The sequence below is a fragment of the Vidua chalybeata genome, chromosome 4 (genome assembly GCF_026979565.1).
Source record: "Vidua chalybeata isolate OUT-0048 chromosome 4, bVidCha1 merged haplotype, whole genome shotgun sequence".
NCBI lineage: Eukaryota > Metazoa > Chordata > Aves > Passeriformes > Viduidae > Vidua > Vidua chalybeata.
This window is the reverse complement of record NC_071533.1, coordinates 60589420-60609067: the sequence shown is the minus strand read 5'-3', so window position 1 is coordinate 60609067 and position 19648 is coordinate 60589420. Positions and strand designations below refer to the sequence as shown.

Sequence of the window (19648 nt, the reverse complement as noted above, 5' to 3'; positions counted from 1 at the left end):
GCACAGGAGCAAGGCAAGTACAGTTATACATAAGGTATACTGGCACAGTCGGTGTGATCTACCTGAGAAAAACTTGGTTTGCTCGTATTTGGGAGTACCAATACCCTTGAGAGTACCAATGGCCCTTGGGACAAGTCACGAAGGTGTGTAATAACACTTGAAAACCATTTGCACAACATCCTCTGGTGGTGAGTTCTAAAGCCTCTCCATGTATTTCTTAATTTTGAACCTGCCATCTGGTAACATTGCTAGGTGCTCTCTTCTTTCATTAGAAATGTGAAAAATGGTTCTCTATTCACATATTTGATGCCAGTTTTAAAACCTATGATATTCCAGAAGACATATTTTTTAGGCTAAAGAGTTCAAGTCCTTTGAGGTCTTTGGACCATCCTTGCCTCCATTTTTGTGCATGAAAAGTGCACACTTTTCATCTAAGCTCTGTTTAGTGAACAGTAGTATCTGATTACCAGAATGGTCTGTTCTGTCATCCTTAAGTGTAGTAGTCTGCCATAGAGGGCCTTCTATTCTGTTGCTGATGTTTTTCTTATATTTATACACTCAGTTAAGGCTAAATAACATTAAAATATTCTGGAAGATCTGATAGTACCTATTTGATGCCTTCTTGGAAATAAGAAATGCAAGTAGAAACGGAACATTCATCTGTAGAAATATTCTTATTAATGCTGGGTTGTTCTGACATGTTATATTTATAGCTAAGACTTATGTTCTTGAGGTTTTTGAGAAAGTTGGAATGTCATTCAACCGTTTCTCATTTATTTTAGAGACCCAATGTCATGTGATTATGTCCAAGCTAGGATTCATTAGTCATTTTACATTCTATATAATCAATAGCTAGATGTGACATTGTCCACCAGTATAAAACTGGCCCAAGCAAAAATTAAGTTTGGGTAAAACAACACAATATATCTAAAAATCTGGTTGAATGTCTGTAAATTAACCTCTTCCTGAACTCCTTATAGATTGGTTTTAGTTCTGGAGGTTGTTTGTAACATGTTTTTTCTCTCTTGACTTTTCCCAATTCCACACCTATGCCCTACTTTTTCAACAGCAAGAATCTTACATGTGTAATTTTAGGCACTTCCTTCTGAGATGGGTTTTAGATGAACTTTGAAAGAGGCTGTAATGGAGAGAGGCCATAGGAACAACAATACCTGAGGACATTTCATTTTCATTAGGGAAGGCAGTGATTGTATCAATTAATATCTCCATGTGAGCTACGTGAGAGGGAGTAATGGAAAGCAAGAGGAATGCAGTGATAGGCATTTGTATTTTATTATTTTATATTTTATTTCTTCTGAAGGTTAATGAGTTTTTCAGATTTTCAAACTTAAAAGAAACTGCTTCAATTTATATTTTTCAAATATGAAAACAGCAGGACACAGATTTTCCTTATTCCTCTTCCATGTGGAGACTGAGGGTTTGTATGATACAAATCAAAATTAGAGGGGTACAGAATTTTACCTCTCAGCTAATTACACAGCAACAGCATGGAGCACAGAGCTGCAAAGTGTTTGACGGGTTCAAGCCATATGTGCAGCAGCAGTGGGTTGGGCAGAGCTACAACTGACACCTGCTGGGAGGGTTGTCTGAAGTTGAAATATGAAATGTGGTGTTCCTCTACATAAATACCCAATATAGGTAATTAAATAACCAACAACACACTTACTAGATCAACACTAAAAACCAGTCACAAACAGGTGTGAAAGCGCCCTATGGGAACATCATGTGTAAAAATCCTTTAAACTTTCTTTTGTCTTCTTGACCTACAGTAGCCAGATAATTTGGGAGGATTGGGAACTGACGCTGATCTTCTTATGGACAGAGAGAGAGAAAAAAGAATGAAAAATTATGACAGCATAGAAGAACTTGATTGGTGTGGTAGGAGTAAGAATTTCTCCTAATGCTCCAGTAAGAACTCCTCAAGTGCATATTACGATCTCCAGCAGGTAGGAGAGATCGAGGTTAGTAGGAGGAGGTTCTCTTACCCTGAAGCAGTAGCTTTGCAGAAGTCCTTTATATATGTTGGCATCCTTGCCTTCTTGCATTAGCATTTTCATATAAAGAAATTGCTAAATAAGCTTGCTAGGACACTCAGTAAAGTATAAGGGATTTTAAAATGTCTGCTCAAACTACAACAGGTATGCTCAGGGACCTCCTATGCCAGCAATGTGCACATTTTTGACAGAGAACGTTTTTCTTTTTCCTTGGAGCTGGAATTTATTTTTTTTTTGGGGGGGGGGTGTTTAGATCAGCCATGAGTACTTCTAATGCCAAATATCACAGCTTATGAGACCTCTGGAGACAACCCACCTGGACACTGTACCTACCACTGCCTTCTGTAACTGCCACTGGTCCTCATCGTGGCACAGAGAGGATCCCTTCTGCAGGGTGTGTTGCTCTCTCAGCTCCTGGAGCGAGCTCTTCTTTCTGGACAGTCGCATGCGTGCCAGGGCTGCCATTCCAGCTCTTCGGAAGGTTAACCTTCTGAGCACTGAACACAGCAGAAGTCGGTGCTTTTGCAATATATAGCTAACAGACCTGTAAAAAGGACCATTAAAAATCCATCAGTGAAGCTGCTTGCACACCTGTGTTCAGCAAAGTCATTGCTTACAGGTGACAAGAGTTATTCTTCACTCTGTGCAACGTTTTTGTACAAAGCCTGCCTTGGAAAGCTGCTCAGGTGTAAAGAATGAGGACTGCTGTGTTACACTTCTAGTTCTGTCACACTGAAGTTAGATTAAAATGAAACCAAGAAGTAAAATAGCTAAATAACCATCTACATGTTGCTGGAACGAACACTTTATCTTGCAGAAAATGCAACTCCACTGTGACATAGGGAGTGCAGAGAGAGGCTGGTTCAAGACTAGAGACCACTCACAAACACAACAGATACTCACAAAGCACACCAGTGGCAAATCACATAAGACTATTTTTTCTAATTTCCAAGAGTCACGATATGTCTATTTTTTTAAATTTGCTTTTCATACCCTGACAAAAAACTAGACCAATTGCCTCCCTGTCTGAAGGTGCTAATAATCCCTCAACACTGCTTTCCACAATGTAATGTACACAAATTTTTATCTGGGCATGCAACAGTGAAATTTTACCCCACCGCTCATGGATGAAACTGTGCTTACTCATCACTGAGGCATCCTAGCCTGCTCACGACACCTTGAATTATCTTCTCTTGTTTTTCAGACAGGTGCTTTTGCATCACAGCAGACAGAGCATATTCTGTTATCCAGAGCTAAAAGCAGGGAAAAGAATTACAAATATAAGCTACTCTGATTTCAACCAGTCACTGCATAAAGAAACAATAGTTTATTCTGCTAGAAAAAAAACATCCCTTGCTTTCAAAAACAAATTCATGCTGAATTAAAATTACTCTACTTATGAATATTTTTTTCAATTATCAAAATCTTAAACAAAACTCACTGAAAAGAAAAGCGTTGCACTGGTTTGGATCAGCTATCAACTGTGTCTCCTACAGATTTTTTGGTTTCAGCAACAGAGGAACAAGAAAAAAATAACAATATGGCACAAAATACTGCACTGACTCCTATCAGCAGGTTGCAGTAGATTTTGTATTTGTTTTTTTTCTTTTTACTAGTAGAGAATGTAGTTTTGATTTTCACTAAACAAAATAAAGGTACCATCTTCCATCACATTTCTGTCACAGTAAACAGTGCTAATAGTTGGAAATGGAGATGATGTGATTAGGTAAGTATATGGACTGCAAGTTTACAGCTCCTTCACAGTGATATTTAGATCAAAGAATTTAATCTTTAAATGAATTTTGATGGATTTGCCATCAGACTGTAACTTTTGGAGATATGGACTTAAGATTTCGTTTAGTACATTGCCAGTATTTAAGGAATACTAAGTCATAAGATGAAATATTTGCAAGGCTTCAACTCTTACTGTAAGATGAAGAGTATATTTTAGGCTACTGACATGAATAAAAGCAGGTTACCTGCAGATGTATCTGAAGCCCTAAATTAAATATAATACCTAGGGTGTCTGACAGTTTCACTTTGTGTTTCAGCGTCATTCAGAACACGAGGACTAAATTTTCAGTTATGGCAGACAGGTAGGTTTCACTAGATCAGTATGTCCAGCAAAGGATTAGATGTGTCCTGGTTGCAGGAGGGGGTGAAGCTTAGTGCAGTGTGGGCACATCCAAGTTGTTATTCTATACCACTCACATCATACATGTGGGAGTGGTTTTGGGATGAAAATGAGCACACTCCTCAGAAGTGGGCACCATTTTGCCTCTCCCTCTCCAGCAGGAAGGTGTCAGCATCAGCCGCTGCAGATCCAGCCCCACCGCACCCCTGCTCCCGCTCCCGCTGTCTCCGGAACGCAGCTGCAGGACTTGGTGCTGAAAGGACAGCGGCAACAACGCTCACCAACAGCAGGGCTGAAGCGACAGAGGCAGCCACGGGGGAAGGACCGGTGGGATCGAACCCCATTCCACTTGAGGGGACCCCCACTGACAGCAGCTGAGCTGAGCCTAGGCCAGCTGAGCTGAGCTGAAGGAGGTGGCAGAATGGTTGGAAAAGTCGCAGTGACCTGCAGGACCAGCACAGTGGGGCAGGAGAAACAGCAGCACAGACACCTGTGCAGAACTGAGCCCAGCAGAGCAGCAGCACAGCCTGACTCATGGGATTTATTTGTCACTGGCTTCCATTGTTTCAGGATGGGTGGGGGGGGGGGGGTGGGAAATGTTAGCCATGGAAGTTCCCTTGCCATCCTGCCTTTGTTCCTTATGGCCATGTGGGCAGTGAGTGGGAATGGTCTCCATATCCTCTTTGGGGAACCAAGTGGACATGACCTACAGGGAGCATCCACCATCTATTTGATTTTTCCCAGTGGTGAGGTCCTTTTTGCTGGGAAAAGCACCTTCTCTTCTTGTACACCTTTGCTATTAATATTGCTGTTGTTATTGTGCATTTCTTACTCCCTGGCTTTGTGCTTTCAGTAAATTGTTATCTCAATCCATAGTCTCTGCTTTTGCCACTCCCTTACCTGAACAGGCAGGGGAAGGGGAGTGGCTCATTTGCAGTTTAGTTACCATCTGGTGCTAAAGGCAGCACAAATGTATAATTGCACAATTGTTAGTGTTAGAAATTAGGAGTGGTACTGGGCCTCTCTGCTGGATATGTGTTCTTTCATTGGGAAGCAGTGAACTGTGCAGGAGAGAGGCTTTCTCTGTGAGCACAGAATGAACTCCCTTTGGAAGTGCAGAGAACATCAGAAACTTCATTTTGGCTTCAAAATAAAAATGTATTTCTTTCATGGCTAGTGCCTTCTCTGTGGAATACACAGTGACACATCTAACTGACCTCTCTTCATGTAGAAAACCTTACCAAAACACATGTTCCTGAGCAGGATGCCTGACAAGGACGGGCAGGCAGGCAGTCAACAAGTGACAGATGGGAAGAGTGCAGCTGAGCATGAGAAGCACAGCCCAAAAGACTGCATGGCACTGGAGACCCACTAGGCTGCTCTCGGCAAGAGCCTCAGATGTACCTGTGTAGCCAGATCTCAACTGATCTGAATCTAGGTGAGTCTGATAATCACAGAGCACAGCTGAGCACAGTGCCTTCTGTGACTTCATGCTGCAAGCATTAAATTAAGGTCTATCAGGTCTTCAGGTATCATCATGACAGATGGCAAAGACTTGCTTGAAGTAATAATTGTTATCAGCATTTCCCTTTAGCAGCTCTGTGGATTTAGCTCCTAGGTTTTCACACCTCTCTGCACACGCCTTGTAGATCCATCACATTGTGTACTTTAATGTCTCTTTCAGCAGCTCAAAGAATGTCTGAAAGCAACTTTTTACTTTCCAGAAGTAACTTTATTTTCAATGAGAGACTAGGTGTGGTTCAGCTGTGGGTTTCCATCATTTTTGGAGACCTGGTTATTTACTGAGAAGTTGCTCTTGAAGGGCAAGTCAAACAGCATGAGGGTATATATCACCAAGAGACAGAACACAGGAGATGATACCTGAATTGCAATTGGAATGGTAAATGATATAATATTGCAGCCAAGAACCCAAAATATAGCACTTCATTTGCTATTAGTATATCCAATCCAAAAGTATATCCTATCACTGTCAGTGATAACAATGACAGTGCTTCTTGTAGTTCTTTTCTTCTGTTTATGAAGAAACAGCCTAGTTCTATAGTAGTGAGGACCTCCTTATAAAGAATGAGTCACCTTTTCCATTAAGAGTGCATTGAGGTAGTCCATATGCAGAATTTATAAAATGACCTCCCTGATGCCAAGGGGAAACTGAGAATACAGCAGAAATTCCTCCAGCACACAATTATTAAACTGAAAACTAAAAGTATCTCAGTCATGTAAGTAGTAAGAGAACAAGAGGGAAGAAGGAGGAATCATTACACATTTATGATGAGAGGATAAATAAGGAAGATTGAGAATTAGACCAAATACTAAACCAGTGTTTCGTCTCAAAAAGGCCATTAGGAAGATGATTAAGATAGAAAGGATCTGCTGGAATAAACAGGATACTGTATGTTTAATTGGAAACAACACCTAGACAGCTCACTGGGATGGGCTAGCAGAGCTGGGTATTTTCCACCTCCAAAATACATGAAGACCTCACACAGAGAAGCAGGAATGTGACAGTAAGGATTCCCTGGGGATGTTGAGGCTGCTGGCATGTGGTTGAAAACCAGCAAAACAGAAACAACTACTTCTTCAGGCCAGGTGTCAAGGTCAGGCTTTGTGCTTGCACCAATACTCACCAGGCACGTCTCCAAGCTTCCTGTTCTTGGGAACAGCCTTACTTTGCTCAAAGACAGGTTGTATGGAGGGGACAAACTCATGCTGCTGCACAAACTTAGGGGCTGGAACGGAGCTCAGGCTCTCTGATCCCTGCATTCAACCAGTAAAACTAGTGATGAAAGTATGGTAAACGAGGGAGTAAAGCTCTAAGGAATGTCTGGCTTCTTGAAGTGGTATTCCAATTGCTATGAAAAAATTAACCAGCGAAAGTGATAAAATGCCCACCATGTCAAAACTGGTAAGCAGGTGCCAGTTCAACTTTCTGGGTGACAAGCAATGATGTGGGAATGGATGGAAATCTCATCCCATTTTTATTCTGTAGGCTTCCAAATATTTTGCTTCTCGGTCTCAAGTGCATTACAAGATCTTCCGAAGCACTGCTGAACTTAAGTATTACTCTCTGGCAATAAAGGTGAGGAATATGCCTCTCCTTTCTGTTTTGACATCTTTAGTACAGATTATTCAGGGAATGAAAGGAAAGTGATTTCTCTGTCTCGGCCTGTAGATGGGGTGTGATGCACACTGACTGCCAAGTGAGTCTCAGCTTGGTGCAGAAATCATGAATTAAGGACTATGTGGGAAAATGCTCAAGATTTATTTTCATTAGTCATTTATTCCCATTTGCCTCACTCATATCCTCAAGCCTACAAGGCAAAGTTATATATGAAACTGATTTTTTTCTTTTCAGTTGTAAAAGTGTTTCTTTTCACCCAAAGGACATCATGTTCCAGACATGTATAAATGCTAGGAAAGATCATCTTAAAAACGGTGGTTCAAGTGAAAGGGAAAAATGTCTTTTAGAGCCACTTTGAAAAGCACACATAAATGCCCTGGTGAAAAATTTTCTAGCATTAAGACTTCCCAAGCCTGTAAAGAAGGTGTCTGTGTAACTCCTAGCATAGCACATTTATCAAGAGGCAAATGAAAGACATATTTGCTGCTTCAAAATGCCTGACAATTTAAAAGGCCTGTCAACTGACATAAATCAATGTTGATTTATGAATCTTTTGTCAAACCCAGAACTCTAACGTTTATGGGATCTCCCAAATGACATAATCATCTGGCACAAGTGTCCAATATCTCTTCTTCTTAAGGTGGGAAGCAAGTGTTCCTTTTTGTAGGATGCAAGTGTCAGATTATTGCTTAAATGTTCATGCTGCTGTTTTATAGTAGGAAAGGGACAAGAAATGCACATTGCATTTGAACATAATATAATGCATTATATTTTTCAGACTCATGAAAATTTACCAGCCTAGATCTGGTGGAATAGCTATCTCCCTGCATGCTCCCTTTGGAGATAAAGCAGATTTTTTTTCCAGTTCAAATCCTTTCCAAAAAGCCACAAGCATTAAGTTAAAAAAGGTACTTAGGCTCCTGCACAGAATATTGTCTTGAGGAATGATAAGATGATTTTCTCACTAAGAGAAACTCTTATATCTTCTTGGAATTTATCCTGCAGAATCACTTGTCCTTAGGACACCTCTGTCTGCCACTCAGGAAATTTTTGTATTGAATAAAGCCCAGCTGCAGTGCTGGTGACTCAGAGACCAATGGGAGAGCTCTGTCACTGCTAAGTTAATTCCTCTATAGTTCTATATCTCAGTAGTTACTGTTAATGATGTCAGCAAACCCTTTATTTTTTTTTTTTCCAGCTAGGAAGTCATCTGCTTTACAATATGCATGCTAAGGTACACAAAGTGATGGAAAGTCAATTTTCTAATTTAAATAACCTATGCTAGGCATGACCAGAACACCTGAATTCACATACAATGAATCCATCACACAGTGCTGCCCAAAGACCTACTATCTAGCAGTTGAGTGCTGGAGATGAACTAATCCTTTAAATCCTTTGAGAAAAATTCCTAGGGTATGGTTTCTCCACTCAACAGTGTGCCCAGTGATAGCAACAGAGGAATGTACAAACAGCATTTTTGGGCCAAAACGTCAGACTTGAGATGTCCCCGCTCTGCGGTGAGTCTCTTACTTGTTAAATGCATCCTCTCCAGCCTGAACAACGGCTGAGGTTCAATGGGACAGTGGAAGGGCCACAGCAGAGGTGCCCTAATGAGCACTCTGACATGGCATTATTCACAAGCTGCACACCAGAACCTCCTGCTTCTCTGTGTTTTTTTACCTTTTTTACCACCACATTGCTTAGGGCTCTGTGTGCTACAAGATGTGCTCGTAGCTCACCTACCAGACCAGGCTGCTCAGGCCATGCACATACAAAGACAGGCAATTTGTGCACTCTTGATGAATGTGAAAATGAAGAGCAAGGTTTAAAACTGACAAGTCAGGCATTCTAATCCAATCCTTGATAAAAAGTGGCAAAATAATAAAAAAAAAAAAAAAAATGAGGTCAGACATTGTTTCATTAATCACTGAAAGTACAGGTATGCCAAAATCAAACACTAAATGCCACCCAACAGTCCTGGAAAATACAAATGTAACTAAGCACATAAGCAGACCCACTGGCATCAGTGGTTGTAACAAGCACGGTTTAGTTTAGTTTGCTAAATAGCCTTGTGACACCAAAACAGAAAAAGAGAATTGTTTTTCAGAACAGGTCAGTTACAATAATGGAAATGTAAAAAGATCAGGGAGGTACATGTTGCATAACTCCAGATTAAGGAAAATACAGAAGAATAAAAGGAAATGTCTCAACATTTTCAATGACAAATTTTACTTTTGTATTTGCAAGGGTGTTCTAAACCCACTGGTTAGGAAACAACTCTACCAGATTTAGTAGGGAGCCCACAGTTTCCTGAATCAGGGTTTTACAGCAGAATCCTAAATGCGAGTGGGTGAAAAAGTTGAACACCTTAACGCAGTTTGCAATAATTAGGGACTTGCTCAGTACCTCATTAACAATGTACTGCATTGTCTAGGCACTTTGGAGAATGAGGGCAAGGGAAAGTATGATTCTGTCAGTGTTAAAGAAATCTGCCAACCTTTTTTTTAAGAAGCTCCAATTACTCTATACCTTGCAGCACACACTTAACATTTAGGAAAGGACACACCTTTGAATAGAGAAGGTCTTTCTTTAACTAAGCTGTGTTAGAAGCAGTGTTAACAGAGACACAGCACTTCATAAATAAAGTGAAGGCATATTTGAGCCCCAGTCTGATGCTAAAGACACCTGTCTCAGAATTTACTCGTTTTCTCCTCTGGTGTCAATGCCCCCTGTGGTGGGCACACACAGAGCAGGAAAGCTGGATGTGTGTTTTTCCACCTTTGCAGAGTAAAGTTTATAAAAGTACATATCATATGTTTCCAGTTATTACAGTATTAATACATAAAAATTAGTAAGAAATATTTATCATTACAAGGCTTCCCTGCCTGTAAACTGTATTTATATTACCCTCTCCAAACAGACCTGGTGAAGGTTTTTTTGAAATTTTTCTGTAGATGCCAAGAGTTGAGGACATCAGAGAGCAGCCTTGCCAGAAAGTGTTTATGTGCTGACAAAGCTGTCAAACACTGTGGACAGATGTTCAGTAATTACTCTCTGACTCCTCTATGCAAGCCTGCATGCACAGCATACATATTCACTCCATGTGGCAGATAAAACTGCTCCTCCTCAGCCTAGAGATGTGTCTGGACCAGCTTGTATATTTATACACTAAACACTCCCCACAAGTAAGTACCTTGATAATTTTTTTCTGTATCCCATTTTTAAGACAGTGAGATCTCAAAGCATAACATGGATCTTACTTCTTTTTCTTGCAGTAGCTGTTCCTGGAAAAGCTTCCAGCGTCTCTGGCGGTGATTCTCCCATTTCTCCAGCTGAGGGACCAAATTCTCCTGCCATTCTTCTTTCAGAAGCTCACATTCTCTTACAGAGAGGCTGGTCACCACAGGCAGGGTCTGAAGAAACAGCTCCGTCACCAACTCTGCTAAAGCATGGGAAGCCTTAGAGTACAGCTCCTGAGAGAGGCACAGAGAGGGACAGAGAGAAACAGGTGACAAAAGGAACCCCCAGCCCTTTGGAGATGCTCCCCTGCATGTTCCATGACTGATGCCAGTGAGGGAACCTTGTGAATACACTGGGCTGGTGTCCAAATCCTAGAGCTAAAATCCAATGCCAATAAGGCTTGAGTTAAAAAGACCAGGTTTTGTAGATGGAATAACAAAATGTTTTGGTTCAAGCTGTACAGGGCATTTAAAGTGCAAAAGTGGCAAGAGAATGAGACCCTGTGCCCTAACTGTTGCTCACATGTGACTGCAGTAGAAAAGAGTATCTGGTTTTACTGGCTACAGTGATGTGTTATAAAAACACCTATATTGAAAGTTGCTGCGGAAACAATCTGGTGTAGCACAACACCTCATAGGCACATCTTCTCAGGTGCTGATATGAAATGAATGAAGAAAGAGGGAAGAGTTGAAAGGCATGGTACGGCTTTTAGCTAGACAAAAGTGGCATTAGTCATGTCAGTAGTTGGTACTTCAAAATATGACACTCTTCAATGCCTGAAGAACAGAATTATTCAAATTCATCCTGATGCAGAATAATTTCAAGCCTAGGAAAACAAACATCTTCTGGTGGTTCTAATGAAACTAGTCCTATATGAGGACTCTTCTATATGAAGAGTCTTTAATTGCTGTGACTGTTTCACTCACAAGAAGCGTTGGGGGTGATTTAGTCAGATGGCATCCAAGCTAAAAACTCAGTTCTAGTTTCGCTGTCAAATACACAGTGGTGATAGGAGCTGTGCTGGCAAACTGGGTGCCATTTGAGATAATTTCTGGACAGGAGTGGGGACAGGTAGCTTTCCCAGATGAAAAGGGAACAAAACCACTCTGGAAAGTCACATGGACACTGCAGTATTCCTGCAGGAAGATGAGCTATTTTTGTGTAAGCTCTGCATGATCCTACCAGTCCAAGAAGCTTTACTGCCTTGCTGGGCTTGCTTTCATTGCAAACCAGTGTTAACCCTCTTGAAAACACATATATATCTTTCTTTTCTTTAAAATACTGATAATATTTTTAAAAGTCTCTTAAGGATTCCTGTTAAAAGAACAAGTCAGGTCTTCTAGATGGTGCCTTCTTTTAAATACAAGTTTAATTACAATTTCTTAGATGATCAAAATCTAGAACCTCTCAACAGAAACACAGGGATATTTATCTAGACATCAAATATGCTTGTCTGCACTTCATAGACAAAAGAAGTTCTAGTGGATTTATTTGGGGGAGGGCATACACTGCTATAATGTACTATTGTGTAAGAGCCCATTTCAACTGCTAGATATTGAATTATAAAATACAAAATACTAAAAAATAATAATAATAAAGTGCAAGGACAAGAACTCAGAAATGAAGATCAGAACTTAGGTTGACTATGAAATATAGTTCTGTGCCCCTATAATGATACATTTGGGGTTCATATAATGTTTCCACAGCACCTTTATCTGCTCCATGTTTAGGTTTATGAATACCCTTTAAACTGATTGATTTCTGAAAAATATTTTAATATTTCTCATTTACTGTAAAATATACAAGCTGTGCACTGAGTACTAAATTATTATTTTCCTCCTATGATCCTTCTAGGATGCTAATCACCATAATAATTAGCTGTTTCACAAACAATAAATAGTTTAACAGTTCCCTGCAGTAACCTCTTCTTATGGATAAAACTGAGGTACAACACTACAAAACATGTTCACTACACCTTTGAGATGAGCTGTCTCAGTTCTCTCCACTCTCTTACCTGTTTAAGGAAGGCAGGATTTCCAGAACCCAGCTCCCACTGGCTTTCTTTAATCTCAAAGCATTCTGAATTCTTGCAAACTGGACTATGGCTTTTTGAAAATGAATACTGGGCGTAAGTATGAGAGTTAGTAGTCAAAGACCCAATGTTACTCTTAACTTCTGATAATACTTTTCCCATTTCTGGTGCTTGCTCACAATCTAGACATGACAGTATCACTAGAAGAACATTTGCTACACAGATGCATCCTGCGCTGAAGGATTCTTGCCTCTATTCCTTAATTATTATAGTTACAAGTTCCTGTTACAACAAGAGGCATGATTTATACCATCCTAATAATCTGTGTAGTTGTTGGCCTGGCTTAACTTGGCAAAAGCTATGCCAAATGGTTTGCTTGAATTCTCTCTTCTGCTGTTATTTTAAAATCCACAACTCCAACTTCTCAGATTTAACATAAACTCAAAGATACTGCACTTCCAATCAACATATCCCATACAACATTTAAAGAATAATGGCTCTATCTCTGCAAACCATCTCTCCTCTGAGCTTTACCAGCCCTTCAGGACATATTAATTCTCCTGCCTTTACTGGGTATTCAGTGATTCAATAAGAATTTCTATTGGATCTGAAATAGTTCAGAAGGAGTCTAAAGGAGTCTGTGGCATTTCTACTGCAGTAGATCAAAAGATCTCAGGCAGGGTGTTAAGGAATTCTATTCTTTAACAATGGCAGCTAAATCCCTTTTGAACACATTTTGCTGTGGAACTGATAGCATTTCCCTGGCATGCTCACAGCTCTGTGTTATTATTTGCTATGAAGTATTTCACACAGAACAAAAATATGGTATTTTGTTCCTTGTTGTCAATGATATTTTGTTCTGCCTGTACCCCCTGCACCTTCAAATTATACTGTATGCTTACCTTTGGCACTACCACAGTGGGGACAGCCACTGAAGAAAAATGTGATTAGATCCTGTTCCCACAAAATTACTTATCTATATCACATCATTAATGTGACAATCACACAGACATCAGAGCCCAGGCAGCCCTTGCATGCCAGACCTAAGAGGACAGCATGCTGTACCCAGAGGCCACACCACAGGGACAACACAGCGGCCATGCTGTTTAATGCAGCACTTGAAAAATGCGGTGGAATGGCCTTTAAAAATTTGGGAGGGGAAATACTAAGTCTACATTTAGGAAATATTGCAGATGTGATTGAACTCCACCCAGCAACTCAAGCTAAAAAAAATAGTTCAAAACTATTTGTACCCTAAGGAATGTACTTGATTTCAAACTGCAATGAAGTCTGTCTGTGAGCAGGGATAGCACCCTATGTATTATAAAAGTTATTTTCCACAGGAAAGAATAGAAAAATCAGTACTGCTTTCAGGATCTTATTTTTGGACTAGAGGCTCTACAAATATTTTTTTACAAGTTTCCTGATATGCCATCTCTTGTTTTTAGAATTTTGACTTAATGAAATTTATTCCAATTGATTCTATTAATAGAATAGCTGATTGCAGTATCGAATGAATCTGTTTGTAGTACCTGGCAGTCAACCTCAAAGCTTTTCAAAAATTCCCCAGAGAAATATATCAAGCATAAAGAAATGCCATGGGGTATATATGGAAATAAAATGGGCTTAGATTAAAATGCTGAGTGCATTTGAATTTTAAACACGGCAGTAAATATATAATTTTGTCAAAAACCAGGGAAAATACATAGCTTATCAGATTTCACTCAAAGAACAATATTAATTCTCTCCCTTAAACCTAAAATATTAAAAGGTTCCTACATATAGATCAGTGAATAGTGAGATTGTGAAGCAGGAAAATGTATTTAGGAAGGCTGGTTGTAGTTTATTTTACATGCCAGCCACTGAAAAGTATGTATTATCTCCAAGAAGCAACTGTACAACTATTTGTTAACTTGTGATGGAACATTTTATTGAAGGGATTAAGTATCTGATCAAAGCTGTAGAACACTGTTGCATGTGCCTCCATAAGCTCAGTGGCTAGGATACTTGGTTAGGAGGTAAGAGATTCATCTCCCAAACCATATTGTATCTTACAAAGGATAGAGATTCAATACTCAGATCATACATCCCATAAATACATCCAAAATTCTGGGACACTGGGCACACACACCACTGGCCACTAGAAGATACTTCACATACACTCAGAAGATACACTACTTGAAACAGGGAAAAGCTGATTGCATGTACTTCTCTCTCCCATGTGAAGAATTCTGGAAAGTCAATTGGAAAATGAAAACTCTACCTGCTTTTAAGCATCCTAACATCAATAAAGCACAGTGACATTGAAGTCATCCTTAGTACAGGTTAATAAAAAACTGCTTGATTTCCACACATTTAAAATGGAGGTCTGTTGAAATTTCTGTCTTGCCCCCTCACTGGTCTTTGATTTATTCAGGGGGCTGTTGGTACTCCTTTTTTAGAAATATGCCGTTGTGGATAAGGTTATGTCCTTCATGAATTGTGAATCTGTATAGTGGTAAAATGCATTTTCTTATGCAGTAAGGCAAGGGGAAGACTTCAGAATGAAGGCTATCTGTGTCAGACATCTGTATCAGCTTTGACTGAAGCAACCAAAATAAATCTAATAGTGCCCAAACCCAGAATTAGAGGGGGCTCCCATGTTATGAGTTCACAGATTTAATCTATCAGATGATGCTGTATTGTTGGGTTAAGTCACAAGGCAAAAATTTCAAAAGCGAGCCTTTGAGGTGGAGGTCTCTTGATAGAGATTTCCTCTTGAGACAAACTGATTTCTCTTAAAAAGAAGCCATCTCTTGGTACCCAAAAATGCAGTCCAGCATCCCTAACCATAGCTCATGTTAACAAAATTACATAAGGAAAGTAATGAAAGAGTAAGTGTTTGAGAATCTGTACTTCTTATCTTTTCAAAAATATTTTTCTCCCTTTTATTAACAAAGGAAAAAATCAAATAGTTTTCCTCAAACTTACATTTCTGTCTACCCATTCATAAAATGTCTACTGCCTTGCCCATTGATAGTACTGATCACTTAATAGCTTTTAGTCTAAATTTTTGTGCATTTTATTCCCATGTCAAGCCAAATGAATAACATTCTGGTGAATGGCTATCAGCAAAGGGGAATTATAAATGACAATAAATTGTGTTTTTATGGTTCTGAAATAAAGGCAGAAGAAAAAGACCTATCTTACCACATACTATGTAACTCGTAGCTGCTAATTGATTTCCTTTGTGCAATCTGCATGTCTGTTTTCTTAGTAATAGTGTTATCCCCCTACCTCTTCACTTCTCCTTTCCCTACTGAAATACATGGGTAGTTTACACAACAACAACAACAACAACAACAAAAGAAAAAGCAGGGAAAATATTAAAGGTTGGTGACTATGATATGATAGTCTGATGTGTCTGATAGTCTGATATGATATGACTGATATGTTAAACTTGAGACAGCCATTAATCTGTGCAAGAGGAACAAAACTGGATATATTGGGGCAAGGAGTGGGATGGATAGTGTTATTGCTGCCATGTAATAGGAAATTATGGTAAAACCAGCACAGAATCCCTTGTATACAGGGTAACTCTTCAGACCCTGTTCATGAAAATATTAGGCTAAGCCATTCAATTATCTTTGCACAATTTTTCCTTCAGTTATGATATACTGTGATAATCAAAATCATTCGCCCTCATTCTTCAACACACATTTAAAAAATTAGTTATGGAGCCTGTGTCTAGACGCACACTATTTTAATCCACTAGTGTGGCTGAAAAATCCTACACTGTCCTCCAAATAGAACTCATTCATTCACTTCAGGCATCAACAGATTCCATCGACCTTGGTTAAATCATTTTAATTGATTTATTCATGCGTACACAAAACAAAACTACTCAATTATTCTATGCAAACACAGTCAGCTTCCAGATCATTGAATTTTTACATATTTATTCACCAATTTGGATAATTCTTCCATGTACTGTAGCAGTACAGACTTCCCTAGTGCTAGAGGGTTATATAAATCTGTCTTGATTTGTTTAAAAGGCGAAAAATGAAAAAATGGAAAAGGCATTTGATAAGAGCTTAGAAGAGCACTGTGAGAACAAGCTAAGGATCTTCCACAAGGGAGTGGCACTTACAGGTTAGTAACACCTTTTCTTCTGTCCTGAGAATACTCACTGGTTCCCTGTTCAGTCACATGGTGACCTCTTTCTTATATTTTAATATCACCTTTTTCATTGAGATCATGTTTCAGCTTCTCCATTTGCAAGGCAATGTCAGTTAAGCTTCAGGGAGCGCAGATCTTCTGGAAAGGCAAATCAAGCTCTGCAGTGTTTACACAAATGCCCAAACTAGCTGGCTCTACAAAGGACTACAGTCCAGACCCAGAGGGGACGTAGGTGTGTATCACAGAGCTGACTGCTGCCAGGTGAGGCTTGCTGGTACCCAGCTTGTTAATGCCTGCTTGACTAAGTTTATTTGAGCTGCAGTCACACAACTGCACTGTGGAGGATCTCAAATCTCTGTCATCTTCTCACTGTTACCTTGCCTTTCCCAATAGAAGTAGCAGCTTCTTCCTATGACAAAACTGGAGCAAGTAAGTAAAGAGGCAAAGTCCTGCTGCCCACGGAAAGACTTGTGCTGGTACACTTCTGCTCTGGATGTGTGGTGGAGCAGAGAGACAAAGCAAAGGCATTTTGTTTGTGAGATGCACCTCCTTCCTTTAACAGCAAGTCTACTTTTGCTTTTTTGCCCATGGTTATGGAAAATGTGTAACCACTGCACTGTCCTCAGCTGTAGAAGTGAGAACAGCCCTACTTTCAGTGGGGCTATGCTCATTTTATAGCTTATAAGGTATATTCAAAAGCAGCCTCCTCTCTTAAAACAGTTCATAGGATCTGTATTTGGGGTTAAGGGGAGAAAGTGTAGTTGTTCATTATATTAAATATCACAGTAAAAATGTTTTATTGCAGAAAAAAGAAAGAAGTGGAAATAAAGATTTGTGGACCTTCATTTAACAGATGCCAGTTGGATCACAGTACATGCAGTTTTTCATGTCTGGCAGTGTTTGGGTCTAGTCATAGGAGACCAGCTGTAATATGGAATAAAAGGCCTAGAGCTGAGTGAACTGGCAGAGCTCAAGTTTGTGCAGTCCTCCTGGCAATTCTAGAAAAACTTAATTTACCCAAACCAATTTTTCTTTAGTGGGAAAGAAAACTTAGCTTAGTATTGAAAGAAATAGGATTTTCAGTCCTGTCTTAGTATAGTACACAAAGTATAGTACACAATAAAAGAAAGCAATATAATTTCACAAATGAGGAGAAACTGTGTAAGATAAAACAAAAAAAAAAAATTGTTTAGTCTCCAGACTTCACGTGACTTGAGGAAGGGGATGGAGAAGGATGATGAACTGAGCACAGTAATATCAGCAAACATGTTGATTTTGCTTATATTACATAGCTTTGTAAATTTAACCTACTCTGATTCAATGGCTTTATTTTTTTATCAAATGAATCTGAGAAAGTTCATGTGGACTACTACTAATTAAGATTGTATGGGTATATTAGCCGTATGTGATAGGGACCACAAGTTTCCACAATATTCTGATCTGGTCATAATTAATCATGACAAGGATCCTGTTGAGCTGAAAGTGATTAGTTCCAGCCTAATTAAAGGTCACTACTGACTATGGTTTTGGGCTTCACCAGACAGATCATGTTATCATATTTTTTCTGCATAAACAGAAAATAATTAAAGATGATGTAAAAGCATGAAGCACCTAGAATTTTCCAAATCAATAACAAAAAAGAAGTGTAAGTAATCTTACAACAAAGATCTAAACCTATTTCAGGGAACTAACTAGAATTAAAAAAATTTCTCTGTGAGAAATGAATGAAAAGTAGTGAAGTTCACTTACAATAGTATCATCCTGTAACAGTGCAGAAGAGATAACTATGCCACATAAATGAAATCTCTCTCCTGGTAGTAATAACAGACATTGTATGCTCTCAACATTACTGCAACCTTGTCAGCCACCTGGGCAGCATGTTTTGGCAGCTCATGTAGGCATTTTCTGACTAATATGAGGTTAGGAAACACAGTGTTTTGGGAAGATAATGGAAAAGGCAAGCTAATATGGAAGACTGTCCTGCCTCCATCTTCTGCTTTGTCAGCCTAGCTTTCTGGAGCTGTAATTCCTGGAGCTGATCCTTCCTGCAATTCCCCAATCTTCCCCAAGGCCTGACACTGTAGTAGAGTCAGGCAATCTTCAAAATTAATTTAGCAAATGACATTTATCACTGGAAGTGCACCTTGTAGAGATTGGCAACAGCCTCTGTGCTCTCACAGTCATCCTCCTCTTCCAGATCCCACTGTGCTTGCCGGTGTTTCTCCATCAGTGCATGGTAAGCCTAAAAGAAACACAGTAGGTGTATTTAAATAGCTGAAAAGATCTTAAGAGTTTCTTGTGATCCTTCCGTTTTCTTCCTTGATGATCTTCCCATGTATCACTACAACAGTAATTGTCTGCCTGGATCCATGACTCAGAGGGAAATGGAAGTTGCCTTACCACCTTAATTTGAGCTTATCCAGTCTTGAATATAAAATTCCTTAGCCTCAGCAATATAGGGTTAAATAATTTGTAAATACTACTACGAAACATGTGAAATGAACTGATTTGAAACCTGCTTTCCAGTGTATGAATACCACTACGTCATAGCCATTACTATGAGGTGCAGAACAGCCATCTGACACCATCCTGAGACACCTGAGTTACAGCTGTATCACAGTGTACAGGGCTTTTGCTTTTGCACTGGGGTTGGTCACCATGTCCCATGGTAGTTCCTAAAAGGCTGATCTATGATGTGGTCCTGACTTGGTCCTTGGTCACAGTTTTAAGAGGGATGCGATTTTTTTTCTTCAAGTAAGGACTGTGACTGTGGATGTGTTGGCAGGCTCATGGAAGATTTTATTTCACAGACAAAGACTACCTCAATCTACAGATTAATGAGTAGCATTATACATAAATATTCCATATTTTGATTTAATCTGCCAAGTGCTCCCTATCACTCCCATGGTAAATATGGCTTTCTTCATTAG

The 19648-nt window shown here is 39.5% G+C and overlaps 1 protein-coding gene across 4 annotated transcripts in view; it reads right to left on the bottom strand.

The window, feature by feature from the left end:
* EVC (EvC ciliary complex subunit 1) overlaps nt 1–19648 on the bottom strand; it is a 49156-nt gene that overhangs the window by 8115 nt on the left and 21393 nt on the right. For all 4 annotated transcript variants that reach the window (XM_053940360.1, XM_053940361.1, XM_053940362.1 and 1 more), the window contains exons 11-14: nt 18862–18960; nt 10549–10761; nt 3159–3268; nt 2349–2559 (exon numbers count right to left, since the gene is read on the bottom strand). In XM_053940360.1, the coding sequence (XP_053796335.1) occupies nt 2349–2559; nt 3159–3268; nt 10549–10761; nt 18862–18960 (633 nt within the window). The remainder of the gene's footprint in view (nt 1–2348; nt 2560–3158; nt 3269–10548; nt 10762–18861; nt 18961–19648) is intronic.